The sequence below is a fragment of the Bison bison genome, unplaced genomic scaffold (genome assembly GCF_000754665.1).
Source record: "Bison bison bison isolate TAMUID 2011002044 unplaced genomic scaffold, Bison_UMD1.0 scf7180017864530, whole genome shotgun sequence".
Taxonomy (NCBI): Eukaryota; Metazoa; Chordata; class Mammalia; order Artiodactyla; family Bovidae; genus Bison; species Bison bison.
The window spans coordinates 2,687,874-2,708,495 of NW_011495080.1; the positions used below are offsets into that span (position 1 = coordinate 2,687,874).

Below are 20,622 nucleotides of genomic sequence, written 5' to 3' on the forward strand. Positions count from 1 at the left end.
TCCTAGCAGAAGGCAATGGCACCCCACTCCAGTACTCTTGCCTGGAAAATCCCATGGATGGAGGAGCCTGGTAGGCTGCAGTCCATTGGGTTGCTAGGAGTTGGACACGACTGAGCGACTTCACTTTCACTTTTCACTTTCACACATTGGGGAAGGAAATGGCAACCCACTCCAGTGTTCTTGCCTTGAGAATCCCAGGGACGGGGGAGCCTGGTGGGCTTCCGTCTATGGGGTCGCACAGAGTCAGACACGACTGAAGTGACTTAGCAGCGGCAGCAGCAGCATAGTGCTGATGCTGAACAAACATTCACAGGGTACAGCATCTTGTAGACCTTCAGGAGAAACTGAGGTCACATAACACATCATTGGAAAGGATAAGAGGGACACTCCAGTGGGTCTGGACACCCCTACAGAACTTCCATATACACTCATCATGGTTGTCCCATGCTATCCCTGGTTCTCCTCCTCTCCCTGATTTTCTGTCTCCTGTGATGGTTTCCATTTCATCTTTTATTTTTTTTTTAAGATTATTTTTTCTTTTTTGATGTGGACCATTTTTAAAGTCTTTAATGAATTTGTTACAATATTGCTTCTGTTTTCTGCTTTGTCTTTTGGCCACGAGGCATGTGGGCTCTTAACTCCCTGCACCCTGAGGTAGAAGGCAAAGTTTCAATCACTGGACCACTGGGGAGCCCATCCCTTATGTATTTATGACCTCTCTCTGTCTCCACTTGCTCTCATATCACCATTGCTACCATCCATTTTCTGTTTTTGTGCTACCGTCGCTACACTGAGTCTGCCCAAACTGACTTCTCTAATAATAATTTTTCTCCCATTTTGAATAAAGATTGGAGTGTCTATCTTTCAATGTCTGAAGGAAATCTCTTTTTGAATGTGGTTTTACCTGAAATTAAGCACTCTCCCCATGCCTACCCAAGCATGCAACACTTTCCAGTTTCCCCTTCCAGTTCCCCAGACTTACAGTCTGTAGGATTGTCTTGAATTTCTCCCTCTCCTGAAAGATTTGCTAATTCTCCCTCTAAAGATGCTCACATTTGATCTTCATTTCCATATTTGCTGCCCTGATTCAGTCCTCATCATTGTGTGTTCAACACTAACCCTTCCAGTACCCCACACTCTAGCCCACTGTATATAACATCCCACAGTATGCTTTCATTCTTGGTGAAGTCTCTGTTGCCTTTTATATGAAATAGAAACACCCAAGATATACAAATCTAACTCATTCTTCCCTAAGCACTCAGCAGGTTTCTTGCACCAGGATTCTTATTCCCTCCTCTGAGCTTCTGCAGATGTTACTCCCTCCTCTACACAGCCCCCCTTGTATTCGTTCATCAGCACCATTGTTAACTTCCTCCATGACTCTCCACTTCCAGGGAGCCTTTCCTGGCTAGTTTCATCACAGTATGATAACTGCCTTTCCTGGCATTAATGTTTAGTTCTGGTTATATCGCTCTGTTGTTTCTTACTTGTTTAGCTAAGGATAATGGCTTTGAAAAATAATAACATACAAGAAAGATGGTACAAATGAGCCTGTTTGCAGGGCAGGAATAGAGACGCAGATGTAGAAAATGGACGTGTGGACACAGCGGGGGAAGGGGAGGGCGGGACGAACTGGGAAAGTTGCACTGACGTGTATACACTACCATGTGTATAATAGCTGGCTAGTGGGAAGTTGCTGATTGCATGGAAGCTCAGCTCTGTGCTCTGTGATGACCTAGGGGGTGGATGGTGGGGGGTGGGGTGGGAGGGACGCTCAAGAGGGAGGGGATGTATGTATACATATAGCCGACTCACTTCATTGTACAGTGGAAACTAACATGACAGTGTAACGCAATTATACTCCAATAAAAAAATAGTAGCATACATTTATGTTCCAGGTACGAGTCTAGGCCATTTATTAAGTTCAATAATCTTCACAACAACCACAGAAGCTACATAGATGTCATGCCTATTTTACAAATAAGGCAGCTGTGGTGTAGAGAGAAGTCCCTTGCTCATGGCCACAGAGCTCATAAGTGAGAGGTGGGATCCAAACCTACGGAGCCCAGGTACTGTTCATGGTACCAGGGGGCATACAGCAATCTCCTCTGACCAACTTAATCAAAGGCAGTAATCTTACCTTCTTCTTTTGAATTCTCTACACAAATAAGTAGATCCCATGCTTTAAATCCTGGAGGAGGGCACAGCAACCCCCTCGGGTATTCTTGCCCTGAGAATCCGCCTGGAGAGAGGAGCCTGGCAGGCTACCAGTCACACAGAGCCAGACATGACTGAAGCAATTTAGCCCATGCTTTAAATATATTTTGCTATCAGTGTAAGTTTCTAGTTTTCTACTACAGAATCACTAAGGTATTATCTTACTACCATCTTTTGGAATTACTAATATTATGAGGCAAAATCTATTTGGTTTTAAATAACTGTTTAACATTTTTCTTTCTGTGAATGCCTATTCTGCCTTCTCAAATGAATGTCTGAGGTAAGTCACATTAAATGCCACTGTCCTTTGCTCTGAGGCCTAAAGATTTAAAAGATGCCTTTATGTCCTGTGTTTCGTATGTCACTGCTTTATTTCCCCAACCTGCCCTTGAAAGTCACACAACAGAGGCCTCACACAACACAACAACTTTCAGTTACAATCTCCACAATAACACACTCTGCCAGCTACTAACCCTTAATATGTCCATTACTGGATTTGGCTGCTTTTCTCATAAGAATAAAAATTTGTCCTGAGGTCCATCCGGATCTTATTGCCTTTATTCTTTCAGACCGAAGACTTTCATTTCCTAAATGGTTTCAGTATTCAATATTTGTCATTTTTTTTTTTTGGCATTTCAATATTACAAGTGATTTTAAAACTTTTATCTATACATTGTCTTTGCCATTTAAAAGTCTATGGATAATATGAAAGACACAGATTAAATCTCCAATCTCTCTTTTTCTTGATGTTTGTTTCCCCAGAATATAGAGTCTTAATGGCTGGGAATATTTACTACAACTGCTTTGGCAAACAGTTTAGCATGCCATATATTTGGCCCTTGAGGCCCATGATCTTTGAGGCCTGAAACCAACATTGTGTATAACAGAACAGAGAAACCTTACCTTTCTGCTTCCAGACGCATCTCTTCTCGCTTTTGCCTTCTGAGTTCTCTGCGACGTTCAAAATCATCCATGGTGTGGGTTCAGATTTAGGGAGACCAGAGAACGTCTGGATCTAAAGGGGAGGAAGCAAAATCGATATCATAGATGAGTCATCTCAGCCCCTCACCATTATTTTATCCCCCTTTTTGTTTATTCTTAAGAAAAACACTTTAGAAGATGAATCAGGTAGCCAGTGATCAGTTTTGGACTCCCAAGCCAAGCTGTGTCCTTTATGTGCTAAATTCAGTCCCATTCATGCAACTTAGAGACAAATAAGTAAAATCCCAGAATCTCAGGGTTTGTTTTTTTTTTTCTTTTTTTTAAAGCAAAGACCTTGAGAGACAGAGAGGTCTGACGACTTGAAATATTGCTGGGATCACTCGAAAGCTACTGACTGATATTGTTCTTTGTAACCTGCTGAACTACAGACCAAAGTTATAAAAATCAGTGAACAGAGAAAGAGAAAAGGGAAACACAAGTGAGAAAAAGAAAAGTGGCAAGAAAAGGAATGTCTGGAACTAAGAGAAAAGCAGTAGTAAAGAGAGAAATAAAATAATACAAGCATCCAGGCATCATTTGCATATCCTAAAAGAATATTAATATCAGAATGATACAGCAAGAGTACCATGACTAAACACAGTGCAGCAGCATTTTTCAAAGCAGTTACATATGATCAAACTGTTTTCAGAGCTCAGAAGTCACTGCTTTTTGTAACCCAACCATTTTCTCCTTTCCTACCTCCTCCGCGATGGTTTTAATCCCAGAAAGATCTTCCCTTTCCAGCTCTTCAACTGAGGAGTCCGCTTTTCCTGCGTCTCTGTGCCATGGAGTCAAGTATTCCAGAATTCCCCTGCAGCCCCCAAACCCAAAATGACTACCAGAAAAGGGGAAGCGGGCTCTTTTTGTCCTTGCTTTGTTTACAGAGCTGTCAGTGGTTAGTTAAACTCGGCCTGGAATCTGGCATTTAAGGCCTGCTTGAAGATTGTTTCCTGTGTGGAGCGGGAGGCCTCCACTTCCTCTGGAATCCTAGACTCTGTGCTGCACTCAGATCACAAAAAATATTTTCCAGCCCTTTCTGTGCACATGAGACAAGCCATTTGCCCTGCGTAAGAAGAGAGAGACGTGCAAAACCTGAAGCCATCCCCTAATGGCATCTTTGTGTGAGGGAGTGAAAAGCAAAACTTAGACTTTAAGGCCAAGTTCAGAAACCTTGTGAAATCACTAGATGCTTTTATTTTTCCAAGCATTTCCCCCCCTTAAAAAAACCCACAAAAACAAAAATAAAATCTCAGCCAACCAAAACAAAACGATACAACGTTTGAATTCCCCCTCCCTTCTTATTCCCTAAGGTATTATTTATACTGCTCATAAATCCTTTAGAAATTCAAATTTGGGTGTTTATTTGGGGATTTTTGACTTTTCAGTGTTTTTCTATCTGCCTCTTACAAAGAGTTTTTTCCAAATATTTAGCTAGTTATAAAGGAAAAAAAATCAGTTTTCTTTTTTGAAAAATTACTTCAGCAACCAAGAAAAAATTTCTTTATATTTTTCAGTCTGATCTCTCCATAGTTATCAGAATGGAAAAAAAAAAAGAAAGTGATTCAAGGGTCTCCTGAGAGGCCACGTGTCTCCCTGGGGTGGGCTCCTGTACTGAGCACAATGCAGGGTGCATGAGGACAGCCCTGGGTGCAGCGGGGCAAAGGCTTCTTCCTTCAGTAAAGTCTTTTGTGGTATATACACCACTACTGGAATAACTATAGCAACAGCAAACAGAAACAGGAGAAAGAGGTTCTGTCTGTAAGCAAACAATTTCACTTTTCTTAATTTATCTAGTAGCTTGAAGAGCAGTCTCTAAGCCTCTGGGTCTCGCTCCAGCCTCATCAAGCCGAGGAGACATGCTGGTGGTTTGCTGGCAGCGGCAGCTGGGTTTTTTCTCAGACTATACCTCTAGTGCAGGTGCCTATGAGTGGTGAAACAAACATTTCCAAGCAGGGAGGAGATGCGCACGGCTGGCAGAGCCAAGCGGCATCCTGGAGCATTCGGGAAGTGCAGCTAATTAACATCATGTGGTCGCTGTGGTTGGCCACCCTCACCGGCTCTCGACCCACGCAAATTTTTTCCCCGACCCATTCCCTCCTCCTACTCCTCACCTTTTATCATGTGTGTGCGTGTGTGTGTGTGTTAGCCACTCAGTCATGTCCAACTCTTTGTGACCCCATGTCCTAGAGCCTGCAAGGCTCCTCCATCCAGGGGATTCTCCAGGCAAGAATACTGGAGTGGGTTGTCATTCCCTTTTCCAGGGGATCTTCTGACCCAGGGATTGAACCCGGGTCTCCCACATTGCAAGCAGATCCCATCTTTTATTATTTGGGTGTTTTTCTTCTTCAACCATATAGGAACTCTACCTAATCAGGTGTTTGCTCGTTGAATGAAGGCACTAGGAGGAAGAAAGAGGGAGTGAGCGCTCAATGAAGCGTCTACACACATGATGGCTTTCTGGGCTCTGCTTGGCGGATGTGTGACGGGTATACTTGAGGTGGTGGAAGAAGCACATTTCTGTACCGGGTGGTGCGGGATGACTCTCTTTTGGGACACGTGCTGTGTTTGGGGAGAAGTTGTCTGTGCTTGTGAAAATGGCTCTTTGCTGGTCCCACTGTAGGATGGAGCTGGAAGTCTTCTCAATCCTCACACCCTTATATCATCACAGAACTTCTCTGAACCTCCCTGGCACTGTTCCTCGTAAGGAGAGCCATGTCTGGGGAGAATTGTAAGTGAGTTTTCCCCTCTTTTGGAAGCAGCAGCTCCCATGTCCTCAGCTAGTAATCTCTCATTTCCTCCCTGACCCCCAGTCGATGCTGAACTCCTTCCAGTAACATTGGACAGGAAACAAACTCTCCATCAACCAAGTGATGACATGTCAAGGCAGAGAGCTTCTGTAAACAGTGGGGCTCGTGAGTGTCGCAAGTGGACAGAGTAGCTTGAAAGACAGACGCAGATGAAGGGAGGTAAGTATCCACGAATGTGACAGATGGGTTTTTGAAGAGCTTTATGAAATCTAAATTTTTGTGCTGGGGAGATTGTAGTCATGCTACTGAAAAACCTTGGTGTGACTCCTTTTATCAAGGGAGAAAAAGCATTTTACAAAGGCAGGAGAACCATCACCTACTAATATACCTGTCTTTTCAATATGGGTTCTCAAATACCAGATTTTCTTAAAATAGGGCATGTCTATGCTGGTACAACTAAGGAGTAAGTCAGTGTCAGAGATTTCAAATTACTTAACATGCTGCCCTTCCTTTGGGTAGCGGCACTGCCAAGCCGATGACACAGGTGAATGGCGCTGTGAGCAGGCCTCCTGTTCGTCCATCACGTTTCTCACCTCCATGCAGAGCATCCTGAAGCTTCCTCCTTCCCTTTCCTTCTCTCTGCTTTCTTTTTCCCTCTCAACTTCTTTTTGGGGGATGAGGAGATACTCATCAATATTTCTTCGGTCATTTCCTTTTTTTATGTGTCTTATTCTGTGATACTTTCTTTGTTTCCTCCCTTATTCATTTCCCTCTCTGTATTGGGAATTAAAATCTACTTATTAAATCCAATCTAGGATTCTTTTCTTTAAAAATATTGAGTTTAATTTCCAATGTGCGTCTTTCAATCATGAATTCTAACTATTATTATATTTCACCTTTGCAAAGTTTTTTTTTTTTTCCTTTATGGATATGTGACCTTCACTAGAGATATTTCCTGAGACACCTTTATAAGGAGAACTAGTTTCTGCTTTTGTTTGGGACAGGGTTGGTGGCAGGTAGGAAGTAATCTTAAATATGTGTGTGCACATATGTGGGTGTGTATGTGTTTGTGTGTGCATGCGTGAAGTTGCATGTATTAATATGTATATTCACACACATGCACACAGGTGTAAAAATAGTCAAGGCAGTAGGTGGTAGCTAGCTGGCCAGTATTGGAGAAGGAAATGGCAACCCACTCCAGTGTTCTTGCCTGGAGAATCCCAGAGACAGGGGAGCCTGTGGGCTGCTGTCTATGGGGTCACACAGAGTCGGATATGACTGAAGTGACTTAGCAGCAGCAGCAGCAGCAACAGCAGCAGCTGGCCAATACTCCATTATTAGGGGGAGAAATTTGTAGAGAAAGCTAAGTTCTATCTACCTTCAAATCATCATAAAGTGAATGGTGAGTGATTGCAGGAGGTCCTTGGAATTTGGGGCAGTGCCAACACTGGTCTCAGAACACCGCAAGAATAAAATCTGTTGTGTCAGGGATGCTAAGTCAATGCAACTTTCAAAAGTAACCAACATGAATCAAATATGTACTATGTGCTGGATCATATTTTTTAAATTAAAAAATAAAATTTTTTTAATAAAATTTTTTTTAGTGTAGTTTTAAGTTGAAGGAACAATAGAAACGGACCAATGAACTGGCTCCAAATAGGGAAAGGAGTCCATCAAGGCTGTGTATTGTCACCTTGCTTATTTAACTTCTACGCAGAGTACATCGTGTGAAATTTCAGGCTGGATGAATCACAAGCAGAATCAAGATTGCTGGGAGAAGTATCAATAACCTCGGATATGCCTATGATACCACTTTAATAGCAGAAAGTGAAGAGAAACTAAAGAGCCTCTTGAAGAAGGTGAAAGAGAAGAGTGAAAAAGTTGACTTAAAACTCAACATTCAAAAAACTAAGATCATGGCATCCAGTTCTATCACTTCATGGCAAACAGATGGAGAAAATGTGGAAACAGTGTTAGATTTCACTTTCTTGGACTCCAAAATCACTGCGGAAAGTGACTGCAGCCATGAAATTAAAAAACACTTGCTCCTTGAAAGAATAGCTATGACAAACCTAGTGTATCAAAAAGCAGAGACATAATTTTGCTGACAAAGGTCTGTATAGTCAAAGCTATGGTTTTTCCAGTAGTCATATATGGATGTGAAAGTTGGACTATAAAGAAGGCTGAGCACAGAAGAACTGATGCTTTTGAACTGTGGTGCCGGAGAAGACTCTTGAGAGTCCTTTGGACAGCAAGAAGATCAAACCAGTCAATCCTAAAGGAAATCAAGCCTGAATATTCCCTGGAAGGGCTGAAGCTGAAACTCCAATACTTTGGTCACCTAAGACAAAGAACTGATTCATTGGAAAAGACCCTGATGCTGGGAAAGATTGAGGGCAAGAGGAGAAGGAGGCACCAGAGGATGATATGGTTGGATGGCATCACTGACTCAATGGACGTGAGTTTGAGCAAACTCTGGGACTTAGTGAAGGACAGAGAAGCCTGGTGTTCATGAGTTGGATATGACTAAGTGACTGAACAACAACACAGTTTAAGGAAAAACTGAGCAGAAAGTAGAGTACCCATATATTCCCTCACCTTTACCCCGACCCTGTGTTTCTGTGTTTGCACTGAACTGTGTATTCCCCTCCAAAAGATACGTTGAAGTCCTAACCCCCAGCACCTCAGAATGTGACCTTGTTTAGAAATTGTGTCTTTACACATGTAGTCAAGTTAAGATGAGTGTTAGGATGGGCCCTAATCCTGTATGACTGGTGTCCTTATAAAAAGGGGAAATTTGGACTTAGAGACAGATATACACAGAGGGAAGATCATGGGCAAACACATGAGAACAAGGTGCGGCAGGAACGCCTCAGGCTACGAGCAGCTAGGAGTGAGACATTCCCTGGGGTCTTCAGAGGGACCCTGCTGACACTTTGATTTCTAGTCTCTGGAACTGTGAGATAATAAATTTCTATTCTAAGCCACACAGTTTGTGGTACTTTGTTACAGCAGTCCTAGCAAACTAATACAGCCCATTACTAAAATCTTGCAGTGATACATTCATCATAATTAACGAGCTAATATTGATTTGTTGTTTTTGTTACTCAGTCACTAAGTCACGTCTGACTCTTGGTGACTCCATGGACTGTGTTATACCAGGCTTCCCTGTCCTTCACTGTCTTCGGCGTTTGCTCAAATTAATGTCCATTGAGTCTGTGATGCTACCCTCTTCTCCTTTTGCCTTCAATCTTTCCCAGCATCAGGATCTTTTCCAGCTCTCATGTCCATGCATGACTACTGGAAGAACCACAGCTTTGACTATACAGATCTCTGTCAGTAAAGTGATGTCTCTGCTTTTTAATATGCTGTCTAGGTTTGTCATAGCTTTCCTTCCAAGGAGCAAGTGTCTTTTAATTTCTTGGCTGCAGTCACATCTGCAGTGATTTTGGAGCCCAAGGAAAGAACATCTGTCACAGCTTCTACTTTTTCCCCTTCTATTTGCCATGAAGCATTGGGGTTGGATGCCATGATCTTAGTTTTTTGAATGTTGAGTTTTAAGTCAGTTTTTTCACTCTCCTCTTTCACTCTCATCAAGAGGCTCTTAAGTTCCTCTTTGCTTTTTGCCATTACAATTGTATCATCTGCATATCTGAGGTTGTTGATATTTCTCCTGGCAATCTTGATTCCAGCTTGCAATTCATCCAGTCTGGCATTTCACATGATGTACTCTGCATATGTTAAATAAACAGGGTGACAATATACAGCCTTGTTGTACTATTTCCCCAATTTTGAACCAGTTCATCATTCCGTGTCCAGTTCTAGCTATTGCTTCTTGATTGGCATACATGTTTCTCAGGAGGCAGGTAAGGTGGTCTGGTATTCTCATCCCTTAAAGAATTTTCCAGTTTGTCGTGATCCACACAAAGGCTTTAGCACAGTCAATGAAGCAGAAGGAGATGTTTTTCTGGAATTCCCTTGCTTTCTCTATGATTCAACTAATGATCTCTTGTTCCTCTGCCTTTTCTAAACCCAGCTTGTACATCTGGAAGTTCTTGGTTTATGTACTGCTGAAGCCTAACTTGAAGGATTTTGAGCATAGCCTTACTAGCATGTGAAATGAGCACAACTGTCCAGTAGTTTGAACATTCTTTTACACTGCCCTTCTTTGAGATTGGGATGAAAAGTGACTGACCCTTTCCGGTCTTGTGGTCACTGCTGAGTTTTCCAAATTTGCTGACACATTGAGTGCAGCACTTCTACAGCATCATCTTTTAGGTTTTTAAATAGCTCACCTGAAATTCTATCACCTCCTCTAGCTTTTAAGGTTCATGTTTACATTAAGTTTCACACTTTGGTACATTCTACGGGTTTTGCCAAACACATAATGTTATGTATTTAGCATTACAGTATCAGACAGAATAGTTTCATTGTCCACATTCATGCATTTCTGTCCAGTCATGCATTCATTCCTGGCTCAAATTTCATTCCTTTATGCCTTTCCTGAGGACTCCAGTTTGGTAGTGATATCTCACTCTTTGAATATCCATCATTCAGTTTTGATAATTAATAACGTACTGCCTTGCCCTGGCTTATTAGTTGTTCTAACTAGTACTTAAATATGTTACTGATAATTTACTTTCCATACGCTTTCATTCTTAAGGCCACTTAGGAATAGAAACAGCCTTTTAAAAGCTCTTTTCACTCTTGGGACATAGTAGGCACTCAGGAATTGTAGCTGATTTGAACTATTAGATTTTTATTCTTGATTTTACCATGCTGAGAGTGAAAAATGTAACTCTAGCTGAATCATCTCTGTGATTTACTGACTGATCAGTGTTTACAAAGTGAATTAAAGACCTAGGTAACAGGCTATATATGAATCTCAAAAGTTATATAAACCCACATCTGCAGTAGTTACACAGTAGATCTGGCAGTGTTTTCTTTCTGACGATAGAAAATGAACTTTTGTCCTTTTTTAAAAAAATCAATTTATCAACCTGCTTTACTCTTTTCTCAACTAAATAGTTCATTTGGGACTCAAAATCCAAATAAACACATGGATTCTAACATACAGTTTGGACTTAACTTTACCTCAACCTTCACCATTTTGCTCCAAAAATCTGTGCTACTTTTTAAAAAATGCCAGCACTAAGACACATGTGTCAAGACCAGGAACACAGAAATAAAAGTGAATGGGATCAATCTGAGGAACTCTGCCTTCTCAAGTTGTTTCTTGTCTCTCATCAATGGAATACAGAACACAACGCCCTACTAAGAGCAGATGAACATGTTATGACCTGTTTTTTCTTTCCTCCTCTGCTCAGTCTTTCATTATTACTTTTTTCTCTATTCATAATTTCTCCACTTGCAAAACACGAAAACAGAAGTCTTAATGTTACAAAAATCAATGTTTTCACGGTCTCCTTTCCACCTTAAGAGGAGTGGACACTGGGCGTTTTAGATTTGTGAAGGGATGGTGTTTATCTACACTGGCCTCCACACTGGGGAAGACCACACACTTCGGAATTTTATGTCTCATCTCCAAGCGTTACTACCCATCTGGAGCACTTTAAGTTGTTCACAGTCCCGTGGCATTTCACTGATCTTCCCAAGTAAGAAAAGTAGATTCACCTCCATTTAAAGAAAGAAGACTGAGACAGATAGGACTGTGGCATCAGCCCCTGCACCACAGCCCATCAGTGGAAAACCAGGACTGGTGTTTAGACTCATCTCTAAACCAAGCTGAAAGTTTTCTTATAAGAGTGAAAGAATTAAAAACTTGGAATACTATTCCTTTGGTACCCTTTTCGAGAGTTTAAAATACTCTTTCACAGCAAACTCCAGGACAATTAGACCAAAAGACACAGAACAGAACATATCAAATCAGCAAAGGCATATGGCACTGTTGCTCTCATGGCCCAGAAAGAAAAGCATCAGAAATCATGGGAGCGAATTGCTACGGCAAAGACAGAAATTCTCCACCAATCTATGCCCAGGTGAGAAAAAAATGCATAGCTATGCTTTAAAAATTCCTAAATGTGCTTTCTAAATGCATACCTGATACCAGAGGCTAATTCTGATGTCACATCAGGGTAGGATCCTTGTCCCAGTGGACCTATCCAACAATGGGTAGGGCTACTGAGAAAATGTGAACCCAATTACTGGAAATAGTCAGGTAGAGGTGAAATGGCCATCTGTTTAGGGTTGTAGTGGAAAGCTATTTTTTGAGATTCTAAGGCCGGGTTGCTCAATATGGTTGTCACTAGTCACAGGAGGTAATTTAAATTAATTAAAATTAGAAATTCAGTGCCTCTGTCTCACCAGCCCCATTTCAAGTGCTCTGTAGCCTCATGTGTCTAGTGGCTTCCATGTAAGACAGCACAGAGAACATTCAATCATCACAGAAAGTTCTATTGGACAGCCCACTGTAAGGCCTTCCAACTCCTAATATGAAGTGACTTTACCATGGTGTTACGCAGTTCAGAGACGTCTCTGTCTTCAAAGACCTTATATCTCCTAGAGTAGACGGAATGGAAATGAGGGGTATGGTATGGGCAGCCTCTCAAAGCAGGGATGTGCTCATTTAATCCTCTCATTAGTAACTTCTTTGTTGATCTATGAGAGATCTTTCAGATCTGCAGTCTTGCTGTTCTGAGCACACTTTCAACTGGGAAGTGAAATGACTGCTCAGTGAATGCAAAAGAAGCTGAGACACTGTCTGAAGAGAGATCACACTTCGAATTGCACAACAAGACCCAAGAGTGGCTTACTTGGAACAAAAGGTCAGAGGCCATAGCTCTTCACCAATTATAAACATGGTACGGAGGTCACCATATTTTACATAACAGTTTAGTTTTACTTGTGCATGACTCTCTGACCTTTCCAGTCTATTCAGCTATAAAAATATCAGCATCGCATGAGTCTGCTCTTCATGATTGGCTTCTCATCTAACATTTCCAATTTAGTGATCAACAACAAGATCCAGAGCCTTAGCCAGGTATCCTGCTAGTACAAGAGATTAATAAGGTGACAGAATTTAGATGTACTCAGTCGTGTCCGACTCTTTATGACACTATAGACCATAGCCCTTGGAAGAAAAGCTATGACAAACTTAGACAGCATAGTAAAAAGCAGAACCTTTGCCAACAAAGGTTCGTATAGTCAAAGATATGGTTTTTCCAGTAGTCATGGATGGATGTGAGAGTTGAACCAAAAAGAAGGCTGAGTGCTGAAGAATTGATGCTTTTGAACCGTGGTGTTGGAGAAGACTCTTGAAGGTCCCTTGGACTACAAGGAGATCAAATCAGTCAATCCTAAAGGAAATCAGTCCTGAATATTCATTGGAAGGACAGAGAATGAAGCTGAAGCTCTAATACTTTGGCCACCTGATGCAAAGAACCGACTCACTGGAAAAGATCCTGATGCTGGGAAAGACTGAAGGGAGGAGGAGAAGGGGACGACAGAGGATGAGATGCTTGGATGGTGTCACCTACTCAATGGACATGAGTTTGAGAAAGCTCCAGGAGGTGGTGAAGGGCAGGATGTCCGGTGTGCAGCAGTACATGGGGTCACAAAGAGTTGGACATGACTGAGTGACTGAACAATAACAAGACTGTAGCTCACCAGGCTCCTCTGTCCATGGGATTTTCCCAGCAAGAATGGTTGCCATTTCTTCCTCCAGGGGATCTTTCTGACCCAGAGACTGAATCCTCGTCTCTCACATCAAAAGCAGATTCTTTACCACTGAGCCCATGGGGAAGCCCATAGCAGGATACAAATCCATTTACACTGCTGGGAACAATTCAACGGTATGCCCTAGTGATACTTTGTACTGGTGACATTTTTGCATATGAAGGACATGTTATTACGATCAGGGGATTAATTATTCCTTAGTAATTATTCAACATCTACTCATCATGATCATCAAATGCACTTACTGTGTTTTAGAATTTTGAAGCAAGTTAGAGACTATATTCTTGGAAGAGGCAATGGCACCCCACTCCAGTACTCTTGCCTGGAAAATCCCATGGATGGAGGAGCATGGTGGGCTGCAGTCCATGGGGTCGCTGGGAGTCCAATATGACTGAGTGACTTCACTTTCACTTTTCACTTTCATGCATTGGAGAAGGAAATGGCAACCCACTCCAGTGTTCTTGCCTGGAGAATCCCAGGGATAGGGGAGCCTGATGGGCTGCCGTCTATGTGGTTGCACAGAGTTGGACACGACTGAAGTGACGCAGCAGCAGCAGCAGCAGCAGCAGCAAAGACTATATTCTAGGAGTTTGTAATCTAAGATGATAAGCTTTGAAGCCAAACTGAGGGACATTATCCATTATGTCCCTCGAATGTAATAGACACACAATTTAACATATAAATCTGCAACGAAGTTAAATAACAAATTGAAAAGTGCCTAGACTTCTTCCTCCTTCCTTTCTCATGAATCATTTAGATGGTAGTTTCACCCATTTGTTAGTTTGGGAATTTCTGGACTTTCCTTCAAATAAAGAATGGCTCAGAGTGTAAGCCCGCTTACGACAAGCAGAGATGACAGGATCTCTGAATCTTGTATTCACCGACATGAGTATTTACTGATACTTGTATTATTGGAGCTTGCATTTTAATTAGTGAACACATATCTGTCTTCCCTAGAAGGCTGTATGGAGAAGGAAATGGCAACCGACTCCAGTATTCTTGCCTGGAGTATCCCTTGGGCAGAGGAGCCTGGCAGGCTATAGCCCACAGGGTTGCAAAGAGTTGTTCGGGACTGAGTGACTAACACACAGAAGGCTGTAATCTCCTAGTGATTATCACTCATTTTCGTCAACCCTCAAAGTTTTTAACTATTTTTTTTCTCTTATAGTCAGCACTAAGTTCACACTTATTGAGTTAAAGTGGGTTCCAGGGCATTGCTTATTTTTGGATTTAATTGGTAAACAGAGGAACTTGGCTAAGACGTGATCAAAAGGTCATGCCTCCAGTTGAACTCTTAGTAACCTTGGGGATGGTGGTTCACTACGAAGCTCTATTTTTATTGAGATTTGTAGTTGTGGTTGTTTTCTTCTAGTGGAAAAGAAACTTGTCTTAGAAAGACATTCTGGTTTCAGAAAAGAAGGGTATTAGGCCTTTGTAACTGAGGGAATTTCTGGGATGTTCAAAGGAAAAGGAGAAAGAAGAGATGACAACGAATAAGAAGAGAATCAGGGTTGAACACGTCAAATTTCCAAGGCCTTTGGATATGCTTTGCCACTCCTCCATCATAATTAGAAAACACTGACATTCAGAGCTGATTTAAATGCTTCCATCAGTCAAAAAAAAAGTGTTGCCTGATTTTACTCTGTAACCATGCTTGGTAATTAGAAACATAAGGCACTGTTCTGGATGTTTTCTCAGGAACCTACCCTGCCCGGCTTGGTGTCACTACCCATTGGCTACAGGACCTTTATCTGTTCTCACCATCTCTCTTAGGAGCTCCTACCCAGGTCACAGGAAGAGTGTGAGGTTGCCATGGGCATTCCTGGAAAACCTGGAGACCTCCGGCGCCACTTTAGACTCTAAAATACACGGAAGAAACTCATTTTGCCTGCTTGTTTCCTTACCGAAGCTCTATAAAATCTGTATTGCATTTGGAAGGCAGCAGTTCAAGTATGGCAAGATAAGCATTCAAACCAGAAGATTAAAAAGAAGGATCGTTGCAATGACCAGCATGAAATAACATCCTTTTATTTATTTCTGAAAACAAGAAAGCCATTTCAACAGTGTCTTCCAGAGTACCTCACAGTCTTGCTGGGAAATCTGTGCTTTGCAAAATGTGGATCAGAATATGATTTAAGAAGCAGCAGCAGCAGTTTTTTACTTCTGACAAAATTCACAAAGAAAATGGAAAAATACTTGTAATCAAGGGCTTCAACTCAACAGTCACCTAGCTTGTCAAATTAAAACATGTGGCAACCACCTGCCAAGCGTCTTGAAACAACGATAACTTCTTGTTTTTCTACCTGACCTGTAATCTCTTCAGAACACATTTGCATTTTCCAAATTTTCACACTTAAACAATGCTGTCCACACCATGTATAAAGATGACTAAGCAACTCTGTATTAAGTAACCAAAGCGAGTCCTGCCAGTTTCAGAATAATTAAGTTTCTGCAGTCTAATATAAACAGTTCCAAGAACTACATGCGGCCTACCAAAAGTATATATTACAAGTAGTCAACACTGAGGCCAGCTGGCAGACAGATCAACCTATTAAAGTAGAATTGTTCAGAATTCAGAGTATTATTTTTCTTTCCTCCCATTATTTTTTCTGCATCCAACTTTGTTTCTTTGGGAATGTTTTCAAGTATACAAAGCAAGAAAGTGTTGTGGAATTGCACCTCCTGTAAATGAATGAGCATTTCTCTTGAGATTCTTTAGAACTCACAAGTAAGTCCCATTTCAATCCTGTCTACACAGACAGTAACAGTAAAACAGAGAAAGTGAATCCACTTTGTCCCCACTCAGCTAAAGTGTTGGTGTTTTGCTTGACCATCAGAAAAGTAAACGGTGACCACCAGACAAGTGAATGAGCACACAAAGCCATATGCCCATCAGACAACTGAAACAGCTTTCTGACTATAGATCTTTGTACTGTCTACCAGGGAGCTTGCTGGATCAAAAATTGCTACAAACAAGGCTAATGTCATAGGTTTAATCCTACCAGGAATGAGTTAAGTATTTGAGAGGAAAAAAAAGTCCTAAACTGTTGCCATGTGCTTTCACATTAATCTTGGCCAGCCACATTGCAGATGTGGTCTGACAATTTTCAGTTGAGAGAACATAGGGATGATTAGACCAACCCATCCTGCCATGACCTTCAGGAGACAGTATGCCCAAATGAGTGGGAGTGTGTCATCACACAAAAGGCTTCTCTATATTCAACTGAATTTTAAGTCCTAATGTCTTCTTCACTGAGTTTAAATTCATGTATATCCAAGAGATGCTGAAACTGAAGCTCCAATACTTTGGCCACCTGATGTGAAGAGCCAACTCACTGGAAAAGACCCTGATGCTAGGAAAGCTTGAGGGCAGGAGGAGAATGGCATGACAGAGGAGATGACTGGATGGCATCATGGACTCAGTGGGCATGAATCTGGGTAAATTCTGGGAGATAGTGAAGAAGAGGGAAGCCTGGTGTGCTGCAGTGCATGGGGTCGCAAAGAGTCAGACACGACTGAGTGACTGAACAAGGACGACAACAACAATATATTCAAGACTGGTAAAGGCTCTACACCCATCATCACAATCAAAACTTCAAAAACAACATTCAACAAATAGTATGAATTACCATTTGCTACCTTGCTGGGTGTGGCAAATAGGTTGTGAATGCAACTACTCTGCCCTCACTGTGCTTATAGTCTGATGGTGGAGACAGGCAATAAATCAATAAAATATAAACTGGGACGGGGTTAGGAAAGGAAAATATAAGCTACTATGAGAGAGAACTACAGGAATGACTCATCGTTTTCTTTGTATATGTTTTTGCTTTTTAATATTTTTTTGCGAACTTTTTATTTTGTATTTGGAAATAGCCAATTAGCAATGTTATGATAGTCTCAGGTGAGCAGTGAAGGGACTCAACCATACATATACATGTATCCATTCTTCCCCAAACTCCCCTCCTATCCAAGCTGCTACTTACCATTGAGCAGAGTTCTAACTCAAGGTTTCCTTTGGGTTCAAACAGGATTTAAGAAGTAATAGCTTTCTCAAAAAAGAATAATGTTAATACACTACAGACAAGCATTGATAAAGGGAACATAAATGTATGAGACTGAGGTTTGTATTTATTAAATATATGTCAACATCTAGATTGTGCCGGGCACTTGCACAACAACACGAGGTGTTGATATATCGAACTTGTCTCTACTTTTCTGTCCTAAAAAAGTGAGTGAAGAGTAAAGTAAAGCAGCTAGTCATATCTGAAGGATGGTGAACTAGTCTCACCCTTTCTCTCCAACTTCAGATCCTATGTAAGTAATGTAAAAATAATGACCTATCAAATATGGTCTGCCAGAACTGGTACAGACATAGGGAATCCACTTAAGATATTAATTTCACATGGCTAGAGTGGAGGGCATCTTTCTAGAAACCACCCAACTCAGTGACCTTCCAACAACAAAAGCATGTTTCCCACTCTCCACTGGGCAGAAATTTGTTGATTCAAATGTAGCTGGTCCACTTTGTTTTTTCAAATTTTGGTTCATGATTCCAAGAAATGAACAACCCGTAATAAATTTACTCCAGTGGCAACACATCTCATGACCAGCTTTTCTACTTTGAATACCACAAGCAGACCTTTAATTTGTTGACACACAGCCCCTGGACATTCATGAAAACAAGATGTTCTCTTGCTGCTTTTTAAGTTAAACAGATTTAAGTCAGGGTCTCAGCTGAATTTCAAAAACAGATGTTCCATAGCAAAAGGGCTGAACTGACCCCAGCAATGAGAGGCTGTTTCACTTGAACTTGAATATTCTTTTGTTAGTAGGACAAGCGATCAAATCCTGGAACTGAAAACAGGCGCAACCCAAGGTTTACTACTGTCTCTATTCAATGAATGCCCTGTGGGTCTGGGAAGACTGGGTATCTGGGAATCTTGGTTTAGGGAATAAGTTGATGCCTGGGAGGTTTAGGTGCCTGGGTTTTGAAGGGGTTAGTGAGGAGGGATGGTCTTTCCCCCAGCCCCCCTCCCCGCACCCGCCAAAGCGACCATCCTGTTTCCCTGACCACCTCAGAGGCCCTGCATGGAATGACTCCACCGTACCCACCACCTCTCCTGACCCCACAGTCAGGCCACTTCCTTTAGCTGTGGGGATTTAGCAACAATCCAGCTAATATTTTTGCCTCTGGGCCTTTGTCCCTGTTTCCTCTCTTCTGTAACCTGCAGTCCCCTCCATTCCTTCTGCAAATCCCATATATTTTTCTAGAGTGTAGCTCAGTCTTCTCTTTATTCCAGAAGCATCCTGTCTTTCAACTCTGTAGCATTGTTAGCACTGTTCTTTTGGATGGTCAATACTATACAGCTTTGTTATTCAAATGTGTTATAACCTCTCTTTCTCTTGAGCAAATGTGAAGCTGCTCAATGCCAGGGCCTGCGTCTCCTTTGATATCCCCTCACAGTACTGGGTGTTTTGCTCTGCCTTTACAGATACATGAGAATGGTTGCTGAGCTGAACTAAATGAAAAACTTCTGGCCTAAAAATCCAAGTTCCAAAAATTCCACACCTCTGGCCGTTCGTACCCTTTGCGCTTTCTGGGGACCTTATAGAACTGTACTTGTCGGCTTCCTTGTGGGCAGCTGGGGCCAAGTGACTAGCTCTGGCCAATGAGTTGTGAGCAGAAGTACCCCGTCACTTCTGGGGCAGAGCATTTATTTGTTGATATAAGATCCTTCAGGGTATTTTTTCTCTCTGCCCTGGGGTCCCCAAGTAAGGATGGGCAGTGATGTGGACCAGAGACTCCTGCCTATCCAGGGTTAGAGAGAAAGCATGAGTGAGCAGCCTTTGTGTTGAAGTCACTAAGATTGTGAGTGGTCCCCAACCCCAGCATAACCTAGCTCGCCATGACTGACATAGCCATGGTTAAGTTAGTCCATGACAAAAATGATCTTGTGATATTAGGCACTGCTTCATGAAGATATTTATTCAACTTACTGATTTTCTGTTTCTGTTCTATGGCTTCTAACATAGAAATAGGAATGGGTAAGCTAATCAGGTAGGGCTTCAGGGAGTGGAAATGGCTCACTGGCCCCATCTGCCTACTCCAATGAGTCATAAAACTGCTGCTAACTGCAGGAGTGCTCACATGTGACGTGTTCATTCACTTACACCAGGAATGACAAACTCAAATGCTTCTAAGGACCCAAAAGGTAAATACTTGGGGAGTGGTGGCCTGTGGGGAAATGGAGAATGAATGCATCCCTAAAAAAATTCAAAATCAAAATTTCAAGAAAACCATGCTGGGCAAAGGAAGCCCACTTGCAGGTCAGTGTGGACCTCAGGTTGCTTGTTAGTAATCCCTAATTTATACAATCATTCCTTAATGGCTCTCATGTGCCAGGCTAGGTAGGCACTGTGAGGAGTTAAAGGGTAAACTTATGTGAATTCATCTATTAGCCTTCATTCTAGATGGAGAAGTTTATTTATTTAGTCAATGGTTATATAGCATATGCTATGTACCCAGTACAGTTCTAAGAACTTTATAAGTTAAAATCTTTGTAACAATCTTTATTGAGTCCATTTTACAGATGGAAAGACTAAGGCTCAGAGAAGGTGTGTCATTTGCCCAAGGTCACAGTTCAGTTCAGTTCAGTCGCTCAGTCATGTCCGAATCTTTGCGACCCCATGAATCACAGCACGCTAGGCCTCCCTGTCCATCACCAACTCCCGGAGTTCACTCAAACTCACATCCATCGAGTTGGTGATGCCATCCAGCCATCTCATCCTCTGTCATCCCCTTCTCCTCCTGCCCCCAATACCTCCCAGCATCAGGGTCTTTTCCAATGAGTCAACTCTTTGCATGAGGTGCCCAAAGTATTGGAGTTTCAGCCTCAGCATCAGTCCTTCCAATGAACACCCAGGACTGATCTCCTTTAGAATGGACTGGTGGATCTCCTTGCAGTCCAAGGGACTCTCAAGA

General features: G+C 41.9%; 1 protein-coding gene across 1 annotated transcript in view; it reads right to left on the reverse strand.

Moving 5' to 3' along the window:
• Positions 1-20,622, reverse strand: part of CALD1 (caldesmon 1) — a 206,954-nt gene that overhangs the window by 104,851 nt on the left and 81,481 nt on the right. The window contains 1 exon segment of the mRNA XM_010831642.1: positions 3,121-3,232. Within this exon segment, the coding sequence (XP_010829944.1) occupies positions 3,121-3,191 (71 nt within the window). The 5' untranslated portion in view covers positions 3,192-3,232.